The following is a 22,098-nucleotide window of genomic DNA, read 5'->3' as shown; positions in this document are numbered from 1 at the left end:
AATACAGAAGAGAATACGACCCAGAACAATCGGCAACGACTCAGGCGACGAATAAAGGATCACGATTGGAAACTCGGAACATGGAACTGCAGATCGCTCGGCTTCGCAGGATGTGACAGGATAATCTACGACGAGCTACACCCCCGCAACTTCGATATCGTGGCGCTGCAGGAACTTTGCTGGACGGGACAGAAGGTGTGGAAAAGCGGGCATCGAGCGGCTACCTTCTACCAGAGCTGTGGTACAACCAACGAGATGGGAACCGGCTTCATAGTGCTGGGCAAGATGCGCCAACGTGTGATCGGGTGGCAGCCGATCAACGCAAGGATGTGCAAGTTGAGGATCAAAGGCCGTTTCTTCAACTGCAGCATCATCAACGTGCACTGCCCATACGAAGGGAGACCCGACGACGAGAAAGAAGCGTTCTACATGCAGCTGGAGCAGACATACGACGGTTGCCCTCTGCGAGACGTGAAAATTGTCATCGGCGACATGAACGCACAGGTAGGAAGGGAGGCAATGTACAGACCGGTGATCGGGCCTAACAGCCTGCATTCCGTATCAAATGACAACGGCCAACGATGTGTGAACTTCGCAGCCTCCCGTGGAATGGTAGTCCGAAGCACCTTCTTCCCTCGCAAAGATATCCACAAAGTCACCTGGAGATCACCGGACCAAGTAACAAAAAATCAAATCGACCACGTTCTAATCGACGGTAGATTCTTCTCGGACATCACAAACGTCCGCACTTATCGCAGTGCGAATATAGATTCGGACCACCACCTGGTTGCAGTATGCTTACGCTCAAAACTTTCGACAGTGCATAGCTCTCGTCGAAGCCGAACGCCGCGGCTAAACATCGAGCGGCTACAAGATGGCAGAGTGGCTCAAGAATACGCGCAGCAGTTGGAAGTGGCACTACCAACGGAAGAGCAGCTAGGCGCAGTTGCCCTTGAAGATGGCTGGAGAGATATCCGATCCGCCATAGGTAGCACCGCAGCCACTGCCCTAGGTACGGTGGGCCCGGACCGAAGAAGCGACTGGTACGACGGCGAATGCGAGCAGTTAGTCGAAGAGAAGAATGCAGCATGGGCGAGAATGCTGCAACACCGCACGAGGGCGAACGAGGCGCGATATAAACAGGCACGGAACAGGCAGAACTCGGTTTTCCGGACCAAAAAGCGCCAGCAGGAAGACCGAGATCGCGAAGCGATGGAGCAGCTGTACCGCGCTAAAGACACACGGAAATTCTACGAGAAGTTGAACCGCTCGCGCAGGGGCCACGTACCACAGGCCGACATGTGCAGAGATACAAACGGGAATCTTCTCACGGACCAGTGTGAGGTGATCCAGAAGTGGCGGCAGCACTACGAAGAACACCTGAACGGCGATGCAGCAGACGACGAGGATGGCATGGTAACGCACCTGGGAGCACGCGCGGAAGACATTACACTACCGGCTCCGGATCTCCAAGAAATCCAGGAGGAGATTAGTCATCTCAAAAATAATAAAGCCGCTGGGGTTGACCAAATACCAAGCGAGGTACTAAAACACGGTGGCGAGCCACTGACTAAAGCGCTGCACTGGGTGATTACCAAGATTTGGGAGGAGGAGATTTTACCGGAGGAGTGGATGGAAGGTGTCGTGTGTCCTATCTACAAAAAGGGCGACAAGCTGGATTGCTGTAACTACCGAGCAATCACCCTGCTGAACGCCGCCTACAAGGTACTCTCCCAAATACTATGCCGTCGACTATCACCAATTGCAAGAGAGTTCGTGGGGCAGTACCAGGCGGGTTTCATGAGCGAACGATCTACCACGGACCAGGTGTTCGCTCTTCGTCAAGTACTGCAGAAATGCCGCGAGTACAATGTGCCCACACATCATTTGTTCATCGACTTCAAAGCCGCATACGACACTATCGATCGAGATCAGCTATGGCAGATTATGCACGAGTACGGATTCCCGGACAAACTGACGCGATGGAAGGCGACGATGGATCGGGTGATGTGCGTAGTACGTGTCTCAGGGACGCTCTCGAGTCCCTTCGAATCACGCAGAGGGTTACGGCAAGGTGATGGTCTCTCGTGTCTGTTATTCAACATCGCGCTGGAAGGTGTAATAAGAAGAGCAGGGATCGACACGAGTGGTACGATTTTCACAAAGTCCGTTCAGCTACTTGGCTTTGCCGATGACGTTGATATTATTGTACGAGACTTTGAGAAGATGGAGGAAGCCTACATCAGACTGAAAAGAGAAGCCAAGCGCGTCGGACTTGCCATCAACACGTCGAAGACAAAGTACATGATAGGAAGAGGTTCACGAGAAGAGAATGAGAACCGCCCGCTTCGAGTTTGCATTGGTGGCGACGAAATCGAGGTGGTTGAAGAGTTCGTGTACTGGGGCTCACTGGTGACCGCCGACAATGATACCAGCAGAGAGATTCGTAGACGCATCGTGGCAGGAAATCGTGCTTACTTTGGCCTCCGCAAGACACTTCGGTCGAACAGAGTTCGCCGTCGTACGAAGTTGACCATCTACAAGACGCTGATTAGACCAGTAGTTCTCTACGGGCACGAGACCTGGACCATGCTCGTGGAGGACCAACACGCACTTGGTGTCTTCGAACGGAAAGTGCTGCGTACCATCTACGGTGGAGTGCAGATGGAAGACGGCACATGGAGACGGCGAATGAACCATGAGTTGCATCAGCTGTTGGGGGAGCCGCCCATCTGTCATACCGCGAAAATCGGACGACTACGGTGGGCCGGGCACGTAGCCAGAATGTTGGACAATAGCCCGGTGAAAACGGTTCTCAATTCCAATCCGACCGGTACAAGAAGACGTGGCGCGCAGCGAGCACGATGAATCGACCAGGTGGAAGACGATTGGCGGACCCTTCGCAGACTGCGTGGCTGGCGACGCGCGGCCATGGACCGAGTGGAATGGAGGAATCTTTTGTATACGGCACAGGCCACTTCGGCCTTAATCTGTTAATAAATAAATAAAAAATGAAGGCAAATTTGATTTGATCCCTTACGATGGACCGAAGGGATTGTGTTCCGAGTGTTTAATTGTTATGTGTCCGATGCGGTAACCGGGTACCTTTTCAGGTTTCAATTAATGAAATTCCATTCCATTCCACAGTGGTCCAGACTACAAATTTAGCAGGAATTTTGAGATTTTACTAAGACTAAACAACTTAGCCTTATTAAGTCTTTGGAGAAGTTTATGAGCCCCTCTTTTTGTTAAAACAACAGTTAGGGTGGTTCTAATTTTACCAAGATCAAAAGATTAACTTTTTAATCATTCTAGCTAGAGCCAAACGACCTTCAGCGAAGTTTTAGAACGACAAATTTTGGAAAAGTTTGCGGAAGACATGTAAGCTCTATCTGTCATACTTTTTATTTTGCAACAAATTTAAAGTTAGCTTAGGGTGTTTCTCAGCAATACAGTTTTATTCAAGTAACTTTTGCTGTATTCATTTAAAACTGAAGTAGTCTTCAGACATCGTTAAGATTGTTTCAAGGCGAAAAATTTGTTTCGTGGCACCATATATCTAACTATTTCCGTTGAAAAGTTATGAGAACTGTTTTCGCCAAAAATGGGGTTGTTTGGAATAACAATATCACTCATTTGAGGCAAATAAAAGATAATTCTTTTTGAACTATAAATAAGGTCATGATTAGAGTTATAAATGAGCAGAAAATGGCAAAAGCGATATTTTTTAAAATTTCATAAAATTGATTAAAAAAAATCTATATTTGAAATATTAAGTGCGTATATCTTCTGAACAATAAAAGCTAGAGTTTTGATGTATTAGAAGGAAATGTTCGTCTTGAAAACTGAAAAAGTTATATTAATTTTTTTTTTTTTTTAGGAATAATCTTTGTAATATGTTTAAATTACTTTCACCGTGAACAATATAAAAAATGTAGTTTCGTTTTCATGATACAGTATTGCACTTTACAATACTTTTCTATTATTTTAAATAGTGGTTCTAGATTTTTTAAAATCAGAAACTTTTTAATGGTTTGAGATAGAGTTTCGCTGACTTCCAGAAAATCGAAGAAAATTAAATTTAAAAAAACTTTGTCGAAGACACTGAAACTCTATGTCGTGTACTTTTGATTTTACAAGAAATTTACCAAAATTAGGGTGTTTCTTAAAAAATGGTTTTCTTTGTATGACTTTTGCAGTTTCGATTTTTCATTAAGATCACTTTAGAAATACTTTCAGATATTTTGAAGGAGAACAATTTGTCTTAATATATTGAACCTCTAGCTTCACTCGTTAGAAAGTAATATATACTTTTTACTAAAAATAAACTATTTTTTGAGTAAATATTGCCATGTAATTCATTTGGTTCCAGGGATACTATTTGTGACCTTCAATGGAATACTGGCAATATGGGTATCAAATTCTTGGAATTGCTTCAATAGGCTGTATCTCGTAGTTTTGGAACCATTTGGACATTCCGGAGCAGGTTCCCGTGGCGCCGTGAAGGACCATTCTGACGTCAAATTTCCATCTGGTCCCGTAACAATAAATAACAGACTTCCGAGACAATTTGAAGAGTTTTGATACTCATATTGCTAGGACATTATTAAAATTTACAAGTCATACCCTAGTACCCGAACATTACTCCGGAACATATCCGGATTACCAAGAACCAGATCCATTCATCCAGTTCAATTTCACAGCATCAAAAAAAGAGGACAAGTTCCTTTGATTTTCATTTTCATTTTGCAGTGTTTGGTGGGACAATGAGAGCGGAAGTCAGTCCAAGGTCGATGATAGGAGGGGTAATGGCAGAATGGTCCATGCAGACCACAAAAACGCCATGCGAGAGGATCAGGGTGTGGGTTAGGGTAGGGTTAATGAATTGATGCATGCTTCACGAATAATTGTTCTGCAGAATGTGATGAAACTGTGCATTGAACAGCACTACTGTTGGCTGTTCAGAAATAAATATAATATGTTTCTCCATAAGGTTTGATATCAAATGTATGTATTTCGTGATTATGTGATGCCAATTTGTAAGTGATGAAAGTTCACTTTATCCCGTGGTTTTATCAAATTTGTGAGACCGCGACCGTGGATGTGCTTGGAAGATCGCTAAAAGTTCAAGTGTTTGTATATTTACGTGTTTGTCGCGCAAACCAGAACGTATGTGATTTCGCTTGCATAAATTCGATTTTGTAACTGTGTTGTCATATGCATATTCGCGTGTATTCTTGAATGATCGCGTGGACCGTGAATTTAAGGTTTAGTTTTTAGTGTTCATGTACTAGATCGCGCGAGCAGTGGTTGTTAGCAAGATCGTGGGTGTAAGTATGTGTGGATGATTGCAATTGCATGTTCACGTTTGTACGTTTTGGATGAGATACTCTGAGTGTATATGAGGAATATCAAATTGATTGTGTTAGTAAGTGTTATTATGAAGATATAGTAATAAAAGGAAAAACATGCCGAATAAAAAAGAAAAAAATAGGAAAAGAAATTAGGTAGAAGCGTATAGATTGACTGATATTTTTTGGTATACATGCAGTCTTTGTATTTGTATTGTATTTGTATTTGTAGTTGTATTGACAGCAAAAATAATTCAATCTGCCAGTCGTCAGGATATCCCCTTGCTTCTATCCACCACCGGAAGCACGGCGCGTGTTGCTATTAGATTCTAGGGACCAACAGAATCTATGGTCTCTGTCTACGATCACGCCGATGCTAGGTCAACTAAACGAACGCAGCCAACACTACTATGATCATACTTATTGGTCACCCTATAATGTCGGAGCTCGTATACCATCTTCGGGATAACGAAACAGATGATCATCGCCATTACCTATCACTGAAATCGGATCAGTAGTCAGTCTCCAAACGATCACGGTCGGATACGGTCGATCAGGGCCAAGCCCTTTGCACGATTTTAAATTGTTTAGTTTTAAGAATAAATGTTAGAATAATGAAGTAAAGTAAATGTGTCTTTGGTGTTAAATGGAGTTTTAATGCTCCGAAATGCATGCGCGAATGAACGCTTGAAAAGCATCTAAGTGCCGTGGTGGTCGATTTCCCGTGAAGGTGCGGAGACAACGGAACGATCATCCATCCAAGAGAACCACGGCATCAAAGGTCGTCTGAAGGACATCGAAGGTAGGCTGCTGCGGAGCAGGATCCATCCCTTTAACGTACATTGCTGGTCCTTCGAGCCGGATTTCTCCGGAAAACGGTGGGATTGTATCCTTTTGGGACGAAGGCACGCCAGAAGGTCGCCATTACGAACGCCAGGACGCGGCGTCGGTACTATTGTGTCCCGAAAGAACAATCGGCCTTTCAGCAGCACAAAGGGAACCTATTGAGGCTATTGGGCGATCACCATTACTGTTGGCTATTGTCATCATTGTCCTGGACGGTTTTCTTTGTGGATTGGACCATCGTTACAACAAAGGGCAAGGAAGTGGCTCGGACTGCTGATTGGTGACATCACTGCATGGTCCGGAGAAACTCAACGCACGTAGAATAATCCGGAGATTATTCTACTTTTCCGTAAGGTTATTTGAAGGCGCTATTAACCAAGTTCAAGGGACAGCAAACTTCCTTCAATGTTGAGAACTTCCCTGAGGGTACCACCGCTAGTCAGATCAGTGTGCGTTTGGAACGGTTGGATGATTTATGGGAGAAAATCAGCGAATCCATATACGAAGTTGAAGCCCATGAAGATTTTACGGATAGCGATGTTTATTTAAAGGAGCGTACGGACTTTGAAAACCGTTACTACGATATGAAATCATTTCTACTCGATAAGGCAAAGGATTTGCAGGATGTCGTTCAGCTCGATCAATCAACCAGGGCCGCTGATGCGACACTTCATGGAGCCATGGATCATGTTCGTTTGCCACAAATTAAGTTACAGAACTTTGATGGCAACATAGATGAATGGCTCAGCTTCAGGGATCTTTTCACTTCGCTGATCCACTGGAAGCCAGATTTACCCGAGGTAGAAAAATTCCACTATCTTAAAGGTTGTCTAGGAGGCGAAGCGAAGGCACTCATCGATCCGCTGAAAATTACAAGAGGAAACTATTTGATCGCATGGGAAACCTTACTCAAACGCTACAATAACAGTAAGTTGTTGAAAAGGAGACAAATACACGCTCTTTTCAAACTACCTACGCTTGGAAAGGAATCCGTTGTCGAGCTACAAGGGTTATTGGAAGGGTTTGAGAGGAGTATTCAAACCTTAGATCAAGTAGTTCAACCAGCAGACTATAAGGATCTCTTGCTGATTGAAATCCTTCGTTCGCGACTAGATACAAACACCCGACGAGGCGGGGAAGAGCTTTCTTCTACGAAAGAACAGGACACATTGAAGCAGTTAACAGATTTCATTCAGAGGCGCATACGGATTTTGGAATCACTTCCTACCAAGACTTCAGACAACCGTCAAGAATCTGCAGCGACAATAAAAAAGAAACCGTGGGTTCGCGTTTCAAACAGTGCAATGCAGAGTACAACTGGAAAATGTCCTGCATGTCCGGACAATCATCTATTACATCTATGTCCGGTATTCCAGCGAATGGCGGTTTCCAGTAGAGAGTCTCTACTGCGTACTAATTCTCTTTGCCGTAACTGTCTTAAGCGAGGCCACCAGGCTAAGGATTGTTTGTCTAAATTCACATTTCGGAAATGTAAGGCGCGACATCACACCATGCTATGTTTCAAGGGTGAAACCGACACCAAACCGCAACACCCACAAATAGTTTTCAGGGAAGGTTCTGGGCACAGCGAGACGCCGAAAACTCCTGATGAGCGGGCAGCCAATACAGCTTCTACAAGTACGGTTTCCGCCAATATGGCACATGGTCGAAGCTCGAATATCCTTCTCGCTACGGCCGTTGTCCTTATCGAAGATGATACAGGTGCCCGTTATCCCGCACGCGCATTGCTTGATTCTGGGTCAGAATGCAATTTTATGTCAGAAAGATTGAGTCAACGATTAAGCATAAGAAGAGAGATGGTCGACGTTTCAGTGATGGGTATTGGCCATGCAGCAGCGAAGGCGAGACAGAGAATACAGGCGACGATTAAATCTCGGGTTTCACTGTTTTGTCGGTCATTGAGTTTCTTTGGTATTGCCAAGGGTAACAGTTGACCTTCCCACGGTGTCAGTACAGACAGCAGCATTGGCTATACCGGATGGTGTGGAGTTAGCGGAGCCAGAGTTCTTCAAATCATCTGTAGTAGATCTGATTTTGGAAATACAGGCCTTCTTCAGTTTCTTCCGCACGGGGAAGGAAATCACATTAGGTAACGGTCTCCCACTGCTCACCGAAACAGTATTAGGGTGGCTCGTATCTGGAGAGGTGGCTGACACAACTTCGTCTTCAAGAACTATGTGCAACATAGCTATCTCAGATAATCTGGAGAAATTAATGGCACGGTTTTGGTCCTGCGAGGAAGTAGGAGCCGTCAACAACTATTCTCCAGAGGAAGCGCGCTGCGAGGAGCAGTTTGGGCGCACGGTCAAAAGGGGATCAAATGGTCGATATACAGTAGCACTCCCAAAGGACGAAAACCTCCTATCGAAATTAGGAGAATCAAAGGATAGGATAGCTACCATGGGCAACTACAATCTTTAAATGAGCTATGCATTCCACGGTGTGCCATCATATCGAAGGCAGAAAACATACAACTTCACTGTTTCTCTGATGCATCGGAAAAGGCGTATGGTGCTTGTCTATACATACGTAGTGTCCCTACAAATCCCTAAGCATAAAAAAATGTAGTTTGGATTCCGCCGCCAAGGCTGCGGAGAATCAAAAAGTGGAAAGGTTCCTGAATTCAAAACATCTATTTTCAATTTGTGGGTACCCGGGTACCCTCGTCGGCCTGTTAAAGGTGTGTTTGTTGTTGGACACATAACGGTTAAAGAATACCGTTAGCAAAAAGTTCTTGGACCGGATTTGCATACTATGTTAGACCATCCCGACCCTCGCTCTGGACCAATCGAGCTACCTGCCTTCGTTTTTCGCACTGGCTAAGTGATCAGGGTTGATGAAGAAGACTCCTACAGTCAAACTTTGTATCTGCTACTACTGCTACCCATAATTTGTTTAGTTCTTTTGCTGAATTTCGAAAAACAATGGCTTTCAATTTTTATTGGTGGCTTTATAGAGGTTTTAACCTCTATAAAAAAGCATATTGCATTTAGCGGGAAAATCACAACCAACAGTAGTTCGTGGGCTCAAACACCTTAATGTGAATAAAGTTTCTGTTTATCGCACCAAATTTTTTTATAATAATGCTGACTACATTGTAGAACGCCATGTAGCTGGTCATCAAAAGATTGTAATGTTACGTGCCGACAAAGTGCCAATCAAATGGTTAAAGAACTGAAAATATCCGACCGCAGCATCTAACGCATATTGAAAATGAGCTCAAGGTCAAGCTTTACAAGTTCCAAAGGGCTCATGGTCTCACATCGAAGCTGCAATAAGTAAAACACGAGAGAGCGAAGGAGTTGCTTCCCTTGGCCGAAAGCGGTCAAATCGCGAACATCGTGTTTTCTGGCGAAAAAAATTCAAATTGAGCAATTCACAAACTCTCAAAATGATAGGGTTTACCTGACCGAATGAGAAATTGAAATTGAAACCACAAACAATGGTTTGGGTCGCTGTCACCGCAGATGGGCTGGAATTATGGGCCATAATGTATGGTTGTGTACTGTTCCCCAGTGAACCATTCTTCAGAACCAGTTTCCCAGATAAAATATTTTCCAAAAAACACTTGCCAGAATAGACCAATCCCAAAACTCTGATATCCATCATTGTTCAGCGAGAAAATGTTCAAATTGTCGAAAATATTGAAGTCATGTTTTTCTGATTCAAATATAATTTTATTGGATGTTTTGAAATCTTGCTTGCTCTCCTTGTTCTTTAATAACGTGTGTAATGTGCTTCCACCAGGATTCAAATTTATCTATGCAGATGATCTTAAACTGTTTCCCATTGTGAGATCTGAACTGAACTGCATTGAACTACAGCGGCAACTCGATGAGTTCTGTAATTACTCAAATACTCAGTAATTTCTTTCACACACAGATAAAAATCTAATTTCATTAAGTAACACTATCTCTAAAAAAATCACTTGAAAGAGAGTCAGTTGTTAGAGGCCTTGGTGTACTGCTGGATGCTAAATTGAAATAATGAATTAAGCAAGATCTTACTCCTTCTTATCTTAAAATGCGCCAAAAAAGACCAATCTACGAAAAATCTGATCATGATCACTTGTAATCAATATATTTGGTAACATTCAGTATCATTACTGCATTCTAAAGTAAATAAAATCAAAAATAAATACGTGAAGAAGCGAAGCACTCGTGTTTATGCGAAACAATACAAAATAAGTACCTCATTTCTCAACAAACCGTTTGAGCTAATGTGTAGTACAAGCAAAGCAGACACCGTTGTTCTAACCCACACGTTCTTCAGCAGATTTCCCGTTTCCTAGATCACATCAAGAATAACAAATCGTTCACATTTATTTTCCCTACCCTCGACACAAATGGAAAACAATCCGTCAAATCAGAGCAACACTCTGACGTCATCCAACATCCCAGCGCACCATGAAAATCTGTTATCTATCTTTTTGTCTAACCAAGCAGCCTTCGTCTTGCACCCTGTAAAACCAACCATACATCAACATTTTTTCCGTCATCCATCATTTTCCGAGTACCAAAAGCGCAAAAATATTTACTCGTAAACAAACCATTCTTTGTGTCTTTCGTCTTGGCACTCGGTGTACGACAATACCCGGGCGGGATTAGATGAAATCTAATCTGAAATAGCAACATCCAACTTCCATCCGTCCGTCCGACACAGATGCTAAATGCGTATTTTTAGCTTCCACCTAGGAATATTAACTTAAATATTTATCAGAAAATTCAAAATTCAGAACATCTACTCCAGTAGGCGAACGGACTGGGTTGACTACGCAAGGTAAGAAGAGTTATTGGAACGCATCCAAGCAAGCTTTGCTGTGTTGGACATCGAGACGCTTCCTATGAAACTGGCAGGCAGACAGCAGTCAACGATATGGATATTCGAATGTCGTAAAACACCAGTTTAGACACTAGAACCAGTCAAAATTGGCGAAGATCTCTGCAGGGTGAGGTTGGATACGTATGTTTCCAGACCACACCGTTGGAGACGGGGAAGAAATAGTAGAAAACGTTAGATAAAACAAACACATGTGGCGTGCTGCGTGTTTGTTTAGATCAGAATGTATTTAAACAAATCGTCGAAACGTACAAGAATCATAAAATCTGATGCCTGTGGTTTGCCGGTTTTTTGCTTTTTGTGGTCGATAGAGTGGGTTTCAATGTAAATAATATACGGAGGCTTTTACGATGCACAAAATATTTATACGAAATGGTGAAAATACTTAGAACACGAACAGTAGAATCGAATGCATCCGAAATCGATTTTTCGTCTACTCTATCTCTCTATCGAACTACATCCATCAGTAGTCGACATGAGAATGGTAAATGGGGAAAAAATAGTTTATTTTTATATGATGCGTATTCTAATCGAATCCAGATTTTCGAAAACGGGTAACCGTTGTCCAAATTGACAATAACAAGTAAACAACAACTTACCCTTGAGGTGACAGCCGGGTACCACTGTTCAGGCTTTTCGTCTCATCATTTTCATCCCTGGGACTGCTGGAGGGGCCAGCGCATTGACCACTACCAGCCCCTCCGCCCCTTCCGTTTCCACCGATCGCCAGTTGATCATCCTCGATCATGTTCTCGTTGGCAACGATTTGCTCCAGCATTTGAATTTTCAACATTTTCGCAGCTGCAATCGTTTACCCCTCTTTCCAGCGAACTGATTTTTTTTGCTTCTCTCTGTACTCAATTGATCTAATTTTCACTTCCCACCTGCTGTTTGCGCTTGAATCACATCGCACCTTAACCGTAATTCGAAATAATGGTCTATTCCTGCTCGTAACCTGCCAATACAACACAATTTTCCTCTCACAATCTTCCGTCACATGTTTCGCGTCGCGCCTCTTTCTCGCCAACCGGAGCGCGAAGCAAAATAAAAACCGAAACCCGCCTTCTTTGATTGGTTTTAAAAATGCGATTACACTTTCATTTCACTCTCTACGCCAGAAAACCGCAAAACAAGTTATATTACCGACTACCGTTGATTGTTGCAAACGACTTGTTTCAGTTTTGACGGATCGCCGCACCAACAATGCCGCGCCTCTTCATTACCATCTGCTGCTGAACGTCGTTCGACTCAAGTCGTGGCGCTTCCAACTGGAAACAACGGCAATACCACACTCATCACCTTCTTCATTTCTTCGGGCGGCATCAGCGCGGGCAGCTTCACAGTATCACTGCACGAATAGCCCATCAAAGAGCACATACACAGTTTTTGGAACACTAAAACATTATTGTATTGCAATTCGGGGCAGGCTCCGCTGCTGTTGGTGGTTTACAGTATCTCTGCAAGAAGGAAAACGAGAAGGAAAAGGTAATTTAAATCAATTCCGTACAAGGCATGCTATGTTGGTTCGGAACCGAGCTGCTATTCGTTATTTCTGTTTATGTTTCGACCAGTGAACGAATAGCGCGTGTCGATCGATCGATCGATTGAGTGTTTCGGATCAAACAACATTTAACTTTCTCGAATCGGTAACTAAGAGCGGAGACTTTGAGGTTAACAAAGCAAATAAAAACAACAAGTTGGTTGGTTTTACGTTGTTGATAATTGGACGTTGAACAAAGTTGAAAAAGGGATGCAGTGGAACATGCGAAATTGATTTGAATTCTGTTGGAGACTTGGTTGATAGAAAAATTGAAGGGAAATAAATCCGCATATTAGTGATGAATTGTCGCACTTTCCATCCAGAAAAAATAACTACCTGATTTTTAAATATTGGCATGACACTTGAAGAATTTTTCGGAGGTTCGTACAGCTTTTCTGTAATTCGTAAAAGAAATCCTCGAGATCGGTAAGACTTTTCTGAAATTGGCAGGAGTTTCACAAGTCTCTAATAAATGCTGAGATTTGGTAGGATATCCCTAAACTTTAGTTTTCAAGAATGATCTGAAATGTATTAAAAGTCTCTAAAGAGAGTATTTTTATGACTTCCCATTTGTATTTTGAGCTCGTTGGATCAGTATATCGAGTTCGAAGGCTTCCCGTAATGTCTATAGATAGACTCTGACGTTTAATAATTTAAATCCTTGAAATTTATTGTACTTCCCTGAATATTGTAGTAATGGCGTGAATATTATAGAAATTATCTGAAATTCTTTGGATCTATCTGAAATTTCGAATTCTCCTGACTTGTACAATTCCTCTGATAGGTTTCTCAGACATTTTCAAGGCCTCTTTGACGTCATTCTTTAAAGCTAGCTATAGTTTTATTCCATACCCAAGTTTACCATTTTCGGAATTGTTTGCTTGATTATTCAGCATGCCGCCTTACCAGGGTTGCGACACCTAACCTTGTGATGGAACTGCTATCGCAGATGCAGCGGACGTGGCACCATCAGCCACCTGTTTCGGGAAAGACGCTGTTTAGAGCCGCTCCTAACATGGAGAACATGCGTACCACGGAGGTGTACGGATGGGAATTCTGTATCAGAGGAGAATGGCCAAATAGTGGGACCTTCTGTTGCACAAGTTTTTAGCAGCTTGTAAAACCCTGATTACTATTGCGACCATTGAAAGGAACATTGTTGAATAATTCAATCCGATGTTATGCACTTTAACTTTAATAGATATATGAATAGCAGTAATTGTATTTGTATATCATTTCAGTTAGGATCAACTTATTTAATGACCTTACTAGGGTTTGATCTCCTAATCTCAGAGGGGGCTGTAGGAGCCTTTTTCAATTCATTGTATATCTATAACTAAGAAGTGTGCTGCAATCACAAAGTAAATGCACTGTGGTGTCATTTTCAAATTGTCAGAAACCGATCCGATTTGATCCGATTATAAGTGCAGAAGCGTTCATTAAATCGTCGGAGCATTTTTGTCTTAGCGAGATCTTCGACGTAGTTTTGCGTGGATGATTGCGATTGCATGTTTGTCTTCATTTATCATCGCCAGCGACTCGAGCGTTTGTGTGTTAACGTGTTCGATCGCGTATGCGTTTGTATGTCGCGTGTGTGTAACTTCGCGTGTCTAAATTGGATTTTATAACCGTGTGGCATTTCGCATATTCGCGGACCTTGAATTTGATACTTATTTTACAGAAGTTAGAAAAGAGTGAGTTATCCCGTATCACTAGTTTTTTATGCTGCTAGGACCGAGGTTAGATACTTTCAGACGTGACCGATTTATGATCGTGAGGAGCTCAAGCGTTTGTTTGTTAACGTGTCTGTCGCGTGTGCTAGCGCGTATGTGACTTCGCGTATATAAATGCGATTTTGTGACCTTGCGACAATTCGCATATTCGAGTGTGCTTTTGAATGATTGCGCGAAACGTGAATATCAGTGTGCGGGACAGATTCTAGAAGATAGTGAGCTATTCCATACCACTAGAGTGGATATGAGCGTTTTTTATTGATCCAACTAAATGCATGGATCTAGGTTGCTAGGACCGAAGATAGAGACATCCGAACGTGACATCCCTGATCGCCTGAACATGACCCTTTGTAGATTCACGTTTGATGCCGCATTTATAATGTTAAAAGTGCTAGACGGTTCACTTTATCATCGGGGTGTTATTATTTTTAGGGGATCGCGGGCGTATGATCGCCAAGGGCTGCCAAAGATCATCTGGTATATTATCATCATCGGGTGTTCTAGCATTAGAAAATCCAAGTTTAAAAGAGTTCCAAATCAGGGCTCATCGTCAAGCCTAGGGTACCCCAAAGCGAATTTGGCCTTAAACCAAGGGACGAGACGCTTAAAACAATGTGCCATACACACTATATCACCTACTAGAACACGATATAAGAATACAATGTACAGTAATACACAAACGTTTCACTCGTTATCACAATGTGTGGAACATTGAGGCACACTACTGTTAACCTCAAAACAGTCAACAAAGTCCTGTTAAATAATCATTGCAACAAGTAATTTTGTTATGAAGAACACCATGGCACACCGTGGCACATTGTGGCACAAACTATCACACTGTTTGTTTGTAAGCACAAATCGCTTTGCGCTAAACGATTCATCCCTTGCCTTAAACCAACTTTATACATTATTTCGACCATCGCATAAGTGGGTAACAAAAGTCGTCAAGTTAAGTACCTAATGTGATAACAATATAGCCAGTATCAGTATCATGCCGAAGTATAGCCATTTCCAAAGTTCCATATTTAAAGCACAGTTTGAGATTCCATAGAAATATTTCGGGTCTATGAACTCATAAGCTATCTGAAAAGCAGAAGATCGTGACGAATCTGTATTTCCTACTCAAATAAATATAACTCGTAAACGTACCCAAGAATTGCTTGAATGTTCAACTGAAACACAGCTGTACTATCTACTATTCTTTTTTGAATAATCTGTTAAAAGAATAGAGTCTGAACGTAAATTTGGCACATCCGTTTCCCACACGTGTCTGCTTGATACAGTCACATTATAGGGAATTTCGTAGTTTGCCTTCATATGCATCCAGTATATAACTATATGTGAAATAGGATTAAGGTTGAATCTTTCAAGGACCTCTGAATGTGCTATCATCATGGAGAGATGCCTGCAGCGAACAATGAATTAAGAAAAATATACACTGAATTCATTCATGTATGCATGCCAATGGGACACATGATTGAAGTGTCCGAGAAAGCAAATGAGTTGCAAACCTACTACATGCCCCATCATGCTATTTTTTTTTTAATTCATTTCGTTTATTTGATAGGCACAAATGCGTTAGCTTGGAGCTGCCGAATTGTTTTGTTTTTACATTTTGGATATTTTAAAACTAGGAGGTTACAATGTTGAAATATTTTTTTTAAAAGAGAAAAATTTTACAGCTATCTTAAGACTAGAAATAAGATTCTATGTACAAGAGAGGGGGCAAAAGATTTTTTTTTATGAAAAATTTTAAAACAAATTCAATAGTAATAGTTTTTTAGGAAATATTTACAGTTATCTTAAAACTAACAATATAGTTTGGTACACAAAGGGGGAACAAATATTTATGAGAAATTTCACAGGCATTTTAAAACTAGGGATACAATTCTATTTACAAGATGGGAGACAATAGTTTTAACAAAGAGGTAAAATTACAACTATCTTAAAACTAGAAATACAGAATATAAATTTAAACTTTTTTAGCGGAGACTTATGCTTGGTCAAGATATTCAGAGGGGGGCTGTAGAAGCAGTTGTATCAAGGACAGGGGAGAGAAGGCGTATATGGTGACCGGGAGAGAAGAGCAAAACTTGCAACTTTCGGGCAAACGGGAGATCAGCGAAATAAATTAGCGCCTCAGTCTAGTAGGTCGGATTGGCGGATGGTATTCTTCGGACCCGCGGCGAATCCTTCAAAAGTCATCGGACCTCGAGTCGCTCTCGCTTCAGTTTCCGTAGTGGTAAGTGCGAGGGCGGTTACATAGTTGCAGTCTGGAGCTGATCGGTCCCACAAGGCAGGAGAAAACTTCTAAAAACGAGAAATGAAAAGAGAGGAGCTAAATTGGGATATTTATCGTTTTTATGAAAGTATAAATAAGGGACATATAGGGGAAATCACGAGTTGCCAGCATATCTCGGACTGGTACATTGGGTGGTACCTCGGGCCCGAAGGGAATCCTTTAACTGAGACCTAGCGTCCAAGTACCCGGCGCATACCCAGACAACGTGCTCGATGTCGTGATAGCCCTCGTCACAAGCGCACAGACTACTCTCCGCGAGCCCAATACGCCGCAAATGCGCATCCAAAATCCAAAAATCTCGACTCACATCCATCCCCCCGAACCAAGGCTTCGTTGATACCTTTGGGATAATCGAATGTAGCCATCGTCCAAGTTCCCCATTGCTCCACGAGGTTTGCTAACTGTTGAGTGTCCTCTGACGACATATACTAAAAAATTCTTCGAAAAAGATTGGTCTTTCGTATACGTCACCATCTAAAGCGCCCACCTTTGCTAAAGAGTCGGCCTTTTCATTAGCCGGGATAGAGCAATGAGAGGGGACCCAAACGAAGGTAATCTGGTAAGATCTTTCAGATAACTTGCGCAGAGACTCCCGTATCTTCCCCCGGAAAATAGGGGAATAACATTTTAGGCTTCACCGCACGAAGAGCTTCGATAGAGCTGAGACTGTCCGAAATGATGAAGTAGTGATCTGTGGGCAATGTTTCGATGATCCCAGGGGTATACTGAATAGCAGCTAATTCGGCGACGTAAACTGAAACAGGATCATCGAACTTGAATGAAGCGGTGGCATTATCATTGAAGATACCGAAGCCAGTGAACCCATCGAGATTTGATCCGTCGATGTAAAACATTTTGTCGCAGTCGACTTCTCGTAATTTATTATAAAATATATTGGGGATCACTTGCGGGCGTATATGGTCCGGGATTCCACGAATCTCTTCCTTCATGGATGTATCAAAGAATACAGTAGAATCAGAAGTATCTAGGAGACGGACGCGGTTGGGATTATACGAAGAAGGATTGATGCTCTGTGCTATATAGTCGAAGTACAAGGTCATCAATCGGGTTTGAGAATTGAGCTCGGCTAGCCTCTCGAAATTTTCAATCACCAACAGGTTCAAGATGTCGCATCGGATGAGTAATCGATATGAGAGTTCCCAAAATCGATTTTTCAGCGGTAGAACGCCCGCCAGCACTTCGAGACTCATCGTATGGGTCGAGTGCATGCAACCCAAGGCAATGCGCAAGCAACGATACTGGATTCTCTCCAGTTTGATGAAGTGTATGTTCGCAGCGGAGCGGAAACAGAAACACCCGTACTTCATCACGGACAATATTGTTGTTTGGTATAACCTGATCAGGTCTCCTGGGTGGGCACTCCGCCATGTTCCAGTTATTGTCCGGAGAAAATTGATCCTTTGTTGGCATTTCTGTTGCAGATACCTAATGTGACATCCCCAGGTACCTGTAGAGTCGAACCAGACCCCGAGATATTCAAATGTGAAGACCTGATTGATCGTTACACCCATTAATAGAAGCTGGAGTTACGCCGGCTCACGCTTCCCAGAAAAACAACCAACTCAGTTTTCTCCGAGGAGAATTCGATACCCAGCTGAAGAGCCCAAGCAGACAAATTGTCCAAGGTATCTTGTAATGGTCTTTGCAAGTCGGCAGCTTTGGGCCCTGTAACAGAGACCACTCCATCGCCTTAGCGTGCATGAATTGGCAAGAAAATCGTCAATGTCATTCACGTAAAAATTATAGAGCAGGGGACTTAGACATGAGCCCTGAGGAAAACCCATGTAGCTAAATCGCGATGTTGATAAATCGCCATGCGAAAAGTGCATGTGCTTTTCAGACAACAGGTTTAGCAAAAAGTTATTTAAAATCGGTGAAAGACCATGCTGGTGCAGCTTCTCTGACGAATGTTGATAGAAACTGAGTCAAAAGCCCCCTTAATATCCAAGAAGACTCACGCCATCTGCTCTTTGTTAGCATAGCCCAATTGGATTTCTGTAGAAAGCAACGCAAGGCAATCGTTCGTCCCTTTGCCTTTGCGGAAGACAAATTGTGTATCTGACAGTAAGCCATTTGCTTCAACCCAATTGTCGAGGCGAAACAAGATCATTTTCAAGCAACTTCCGAATACAGGACAGCTTTGCAAGCGGCCGATACGAGTTGTGGTCGGAGGCTGGTTTTCCTGGATTTTGGATGGCGATGACCTTCACTTGCCTCCATTCATAAGGGACAATGTTACCCTCAAGAAACTTGTTAAATAAATTCAACAAGCGCCTTTTTGCAGTATCAGGCAGATTCTTCAGCAAGTTGAATTTGATTCTGTCTAACCCTGGGGCGTTATTGTTCATGACACCAACTTTCTACCTCGTCAGTATAAAAAGTTAATTTTTTTTAGTTCAATCATAGTAAACCATGTCTACTTTCAATTGTTATTAGATTGTGGGGAATATTCATATGAACAATTCCTCCAAAGACACCCTGTGAATATATTCGATGGTTTGGCCTCTAGTGAATTAAGTTCACGTTTTTGGCGTTTCCGACCACCGTGCAGTGGAGCTGGAGCTCTCAGAACAGTAATAGCGTTGGAAACCTCGTTGCTAGTGAAGCGAAGGTCCAAAAGCCGGTAGTTTCCATTCACTATTCCATTTAATTGCACTAAACCAACTGTGCAATAGTCGTCGAGTAACTGAGTGGCTGATGATCCAATAGTTGACCGGCCGACATCGGGAAAATAATGACCAGAGGAATGGGATTGCCATTTAACACCACTGAAGTAAAAGTCCCCCAAAACCAGCCTGTTATCGTTCGCTTGCATTTGAGATAAGGATAAGGATAAGGAGCACGAGTGTTCGCTAATAAGCTCGAAGTCATTGACGCGGTCTGGCGGGATGTAAACGACGCATATGTAAAGGATATGGTTTGGAAGGCTTTTTTTGCATATCATTTTCTATTTGATTATATTGTTTTGTTTGCATTACATTTCTAATTTAGTATATTGGGTGTTCAGCCACAAGTGGTGACTTTTCATCCCTATTGTTTACATGATTCGGTTAATTATTATTAAGATATAATATGCATCCGCAGTTAAGTATTTTTTTCAGTAGGATGTTGTAAACCTACTTGTCTTGTGAATAAGGAGCTAAACAAATCTTATAAACTAACTTATAAACTATAAAGAGAGCTAATCGTTGCAATTGAAGATTGCAACGATTTTTGTCGGAAGTTGCTTATAATACTGTTCGTCATAATTTCTAATGTTTCTATGTTTGCAAGTCTGTGCAACTCATTTGTGCTAAACCAGGGAGGACGCTTCAAAATCATTTTCAGAATTTTATTCTGAATCCTTTGAAGCGTTTTCTTCCTAGTAGCACAACAACTTGCCCAGATTGGCACTGCATATAGCACTGCCGGTCTAAATATTTGTTTATAAATTAATAGTTTGTTCTTTAGGCAGGAGCCTAGAATTCCTATTTATAAGAGGGTGTAAACATTTTATATATTTGTTGCAGTTTATCGTAAATCAAACCCAAGTATTTAACTTGATCTGAGCACGTTAAATTCAAACCATTAAATTTAATAATATGGTTATTATTTGGTTTAAGAGAAAAAGCTCTTGGCTTATGCGGAAACACAATCAATTGTGGTTTTGCCGCATTAGTGGAAATTTTCCATTTTTTCAGATAATCATTGAAAATATTCAAGCTTCGTTGCAGTCGACTGCAGATAATACGAAGACTCCTCCCAGTGGCTGAGATGCTAGTATCATCACAGAAAAGTGACTTTTTACAGCCTGTAGGTAGATTTGGAAGATCAGAGGTAAAAATATTGTATAGTATTGGTGCGACGCTTGATCCTTGAGGGACGCCTGCTTTAACGGGTAGCTTATTAGATTTATTCTGATAAGAAACCTGCAGGGTACGGTTAGTAAGATAATTTTTAATTATCTTTATTATGTAAATTGGAAAATTGAAATCCCATATTTTGGCAATTAAACCTTTGTGCCAAACACTGTCGAAAGCTTTTTCGATGTTTAGAAGAGCAACTCCAGTGAAATAGCCCTCTGAGATATTTGCCTTTATCATGTTAGTTACTCTCACAAGTTGATGAGTAGTTGAATGCCCAATACGAAATCCAAACTGCTCAGGAAAAAAATAGAATTCTCATTGATATGTGACATCATTCTAGTTACGATGATTCCTTTAATTAATTTACTAATAGAAGAGAGTAAACTAATTGGTGGATAGCTAGATACTTCTGCTGGGTTTTTATCTGGCTTCAAAATAGAAATAACCTTGGCATTTTTCCATCTTTCAGGGAAGTATGCTAATTCAAAACATTTGTTGAATATTTTGATCAAGTATCTCATGGTGATTTCGGGAAGGTTTTTAAGAAGAATGTTGAAAATTCCATCATAACCTGGAGCTTTCATATTTTTTAACATTTTCATGATGGAACAAACAAACTATGATGAGATCAATCATAGTTTGTTTCAACAATATCGTCTAGAGACAATACTTGATTTGAAACGTTTTCATATTTTTGTAAGACTTCGGTTTCAATCCTATTGAATCACAACGTTGAGATTAAAATTATGGACGCTTTCAAACTGCTGAGCAAGTTTTTGAGCTTTTTCTTAGTTTGTAAGAAGTATGTGGTCACCTTCCTTCAAGGCTGGAATTGGTTTCTGAGGTTTCTTAAGAACCTTTTGGAAGGCTAAGTGCTATCCATACTTGTTCAACAACCGAGCATTCGGGAGGAATGATTAAGCGGCTTTTGTAATGGGAGTGGACCGTGCGAACACCCCCACCACGACGTTTAAGACTGATAGAAGAAGTGCGACGGTATAAGTTGTAGCTGTTGTAAAGTTGGCTGGATAATGTGTCACTATTCAGCCACGTTTCAGTCAATGCATATATTTCAAACGCTTCGTCGAAGAGGGGCAGCGAGTAGTCAGTAACGGATGAGTTGATTCCATCTACGTTCTGATGGTATGTTGTAAGCTCGTCGACGTTCATGTTAGGGATGGAGTGAAAACTGTTGCTATCAGGAAGGAGCTGGACGTGTTCAGAGGACTGCAACTCTGAGAAACTGGGCTCAGTACCAGTGAATTGCTACTTGCGTTTTCTTGAGCTGAACGGTTTAACAACCCTAGTAACAACTGAGGTTTTATGATAGTTTTATAGCCACAGATAAAACTTAGATTGCACTTGTAGCGTGCTATAAAACTTCAATTGTGACTTGGGCTGGGATCCAGCAGCGTAAGGGGATCGCATTACTGCCCGATTTCCTGGGCGAAAGGGTATTTAGAGTTCCTTCACTCTGGCGGAGAAGGAATCTGGGTATTTCACGATTGGGATATCCTTAGTTTTTCTAGCGATTACTAAAGCAATCACAGCGCAGCTTTGACTGAAAAGACTAATCAAGCGGATCCCACACTCTCATCCA

The 22,098-nt window shown here is 42.0% G+C and overlaps 1 protein-coding gene across 2 annotated transcripts in view; it reads right to left on the bottom strand.

Annotated features, from left to right (window-relative positions):
• LOC131686141 (rap1 GTPase-activating protein 1) overlaps nt 1–22,098 on the bottom strand; it is a 521,880-nt gene that overhangs the window by 473,902 nt on the left and 25,880 nt on the right. Inside the window, exons 2-3 of one of the 2 annotated variants that reach the window (XM_058970317.1) lie at nt 12,201–12,514; nt 11,657–12,012 (exon numbers count right to left, since the gene is read on the bottom strand). In XM_058970317.1, coding sequence (XP_058826300.1) covers nt 11,657–11,850 — 194 coding nt within the window. In that variant the 5' untranslated portion in view covers nt 11,851–12,012; nt 12,201–12,514. Of the gene's footprint in view, nt 1–11,656; nt 12,515–22,098 lie in introns of both variants that reach the window. The other variant, XM_058970318.1, reaches the window with a different exon arrangement.

The sequence above is a fragment of the Topomyia yanbarensis genome, chromosome 2 (genome assembly GCF_030247195.1).
Source record: "Topomyia yanbarensis strain Yona2022 chromosome 2, ASM3024719v1, whole genome shotgun sequence".
Classification (NCBI taxonomy): domain Eukaryota; kingdom Metazoa; phylum Arthropoda; class Insecta; order Diptera; family Culicidae; genus Topomyia; species Topomyia yanbarensis.
This window is presented reverse-complemented; position numbering and strand designations above follow the sequence as displayed.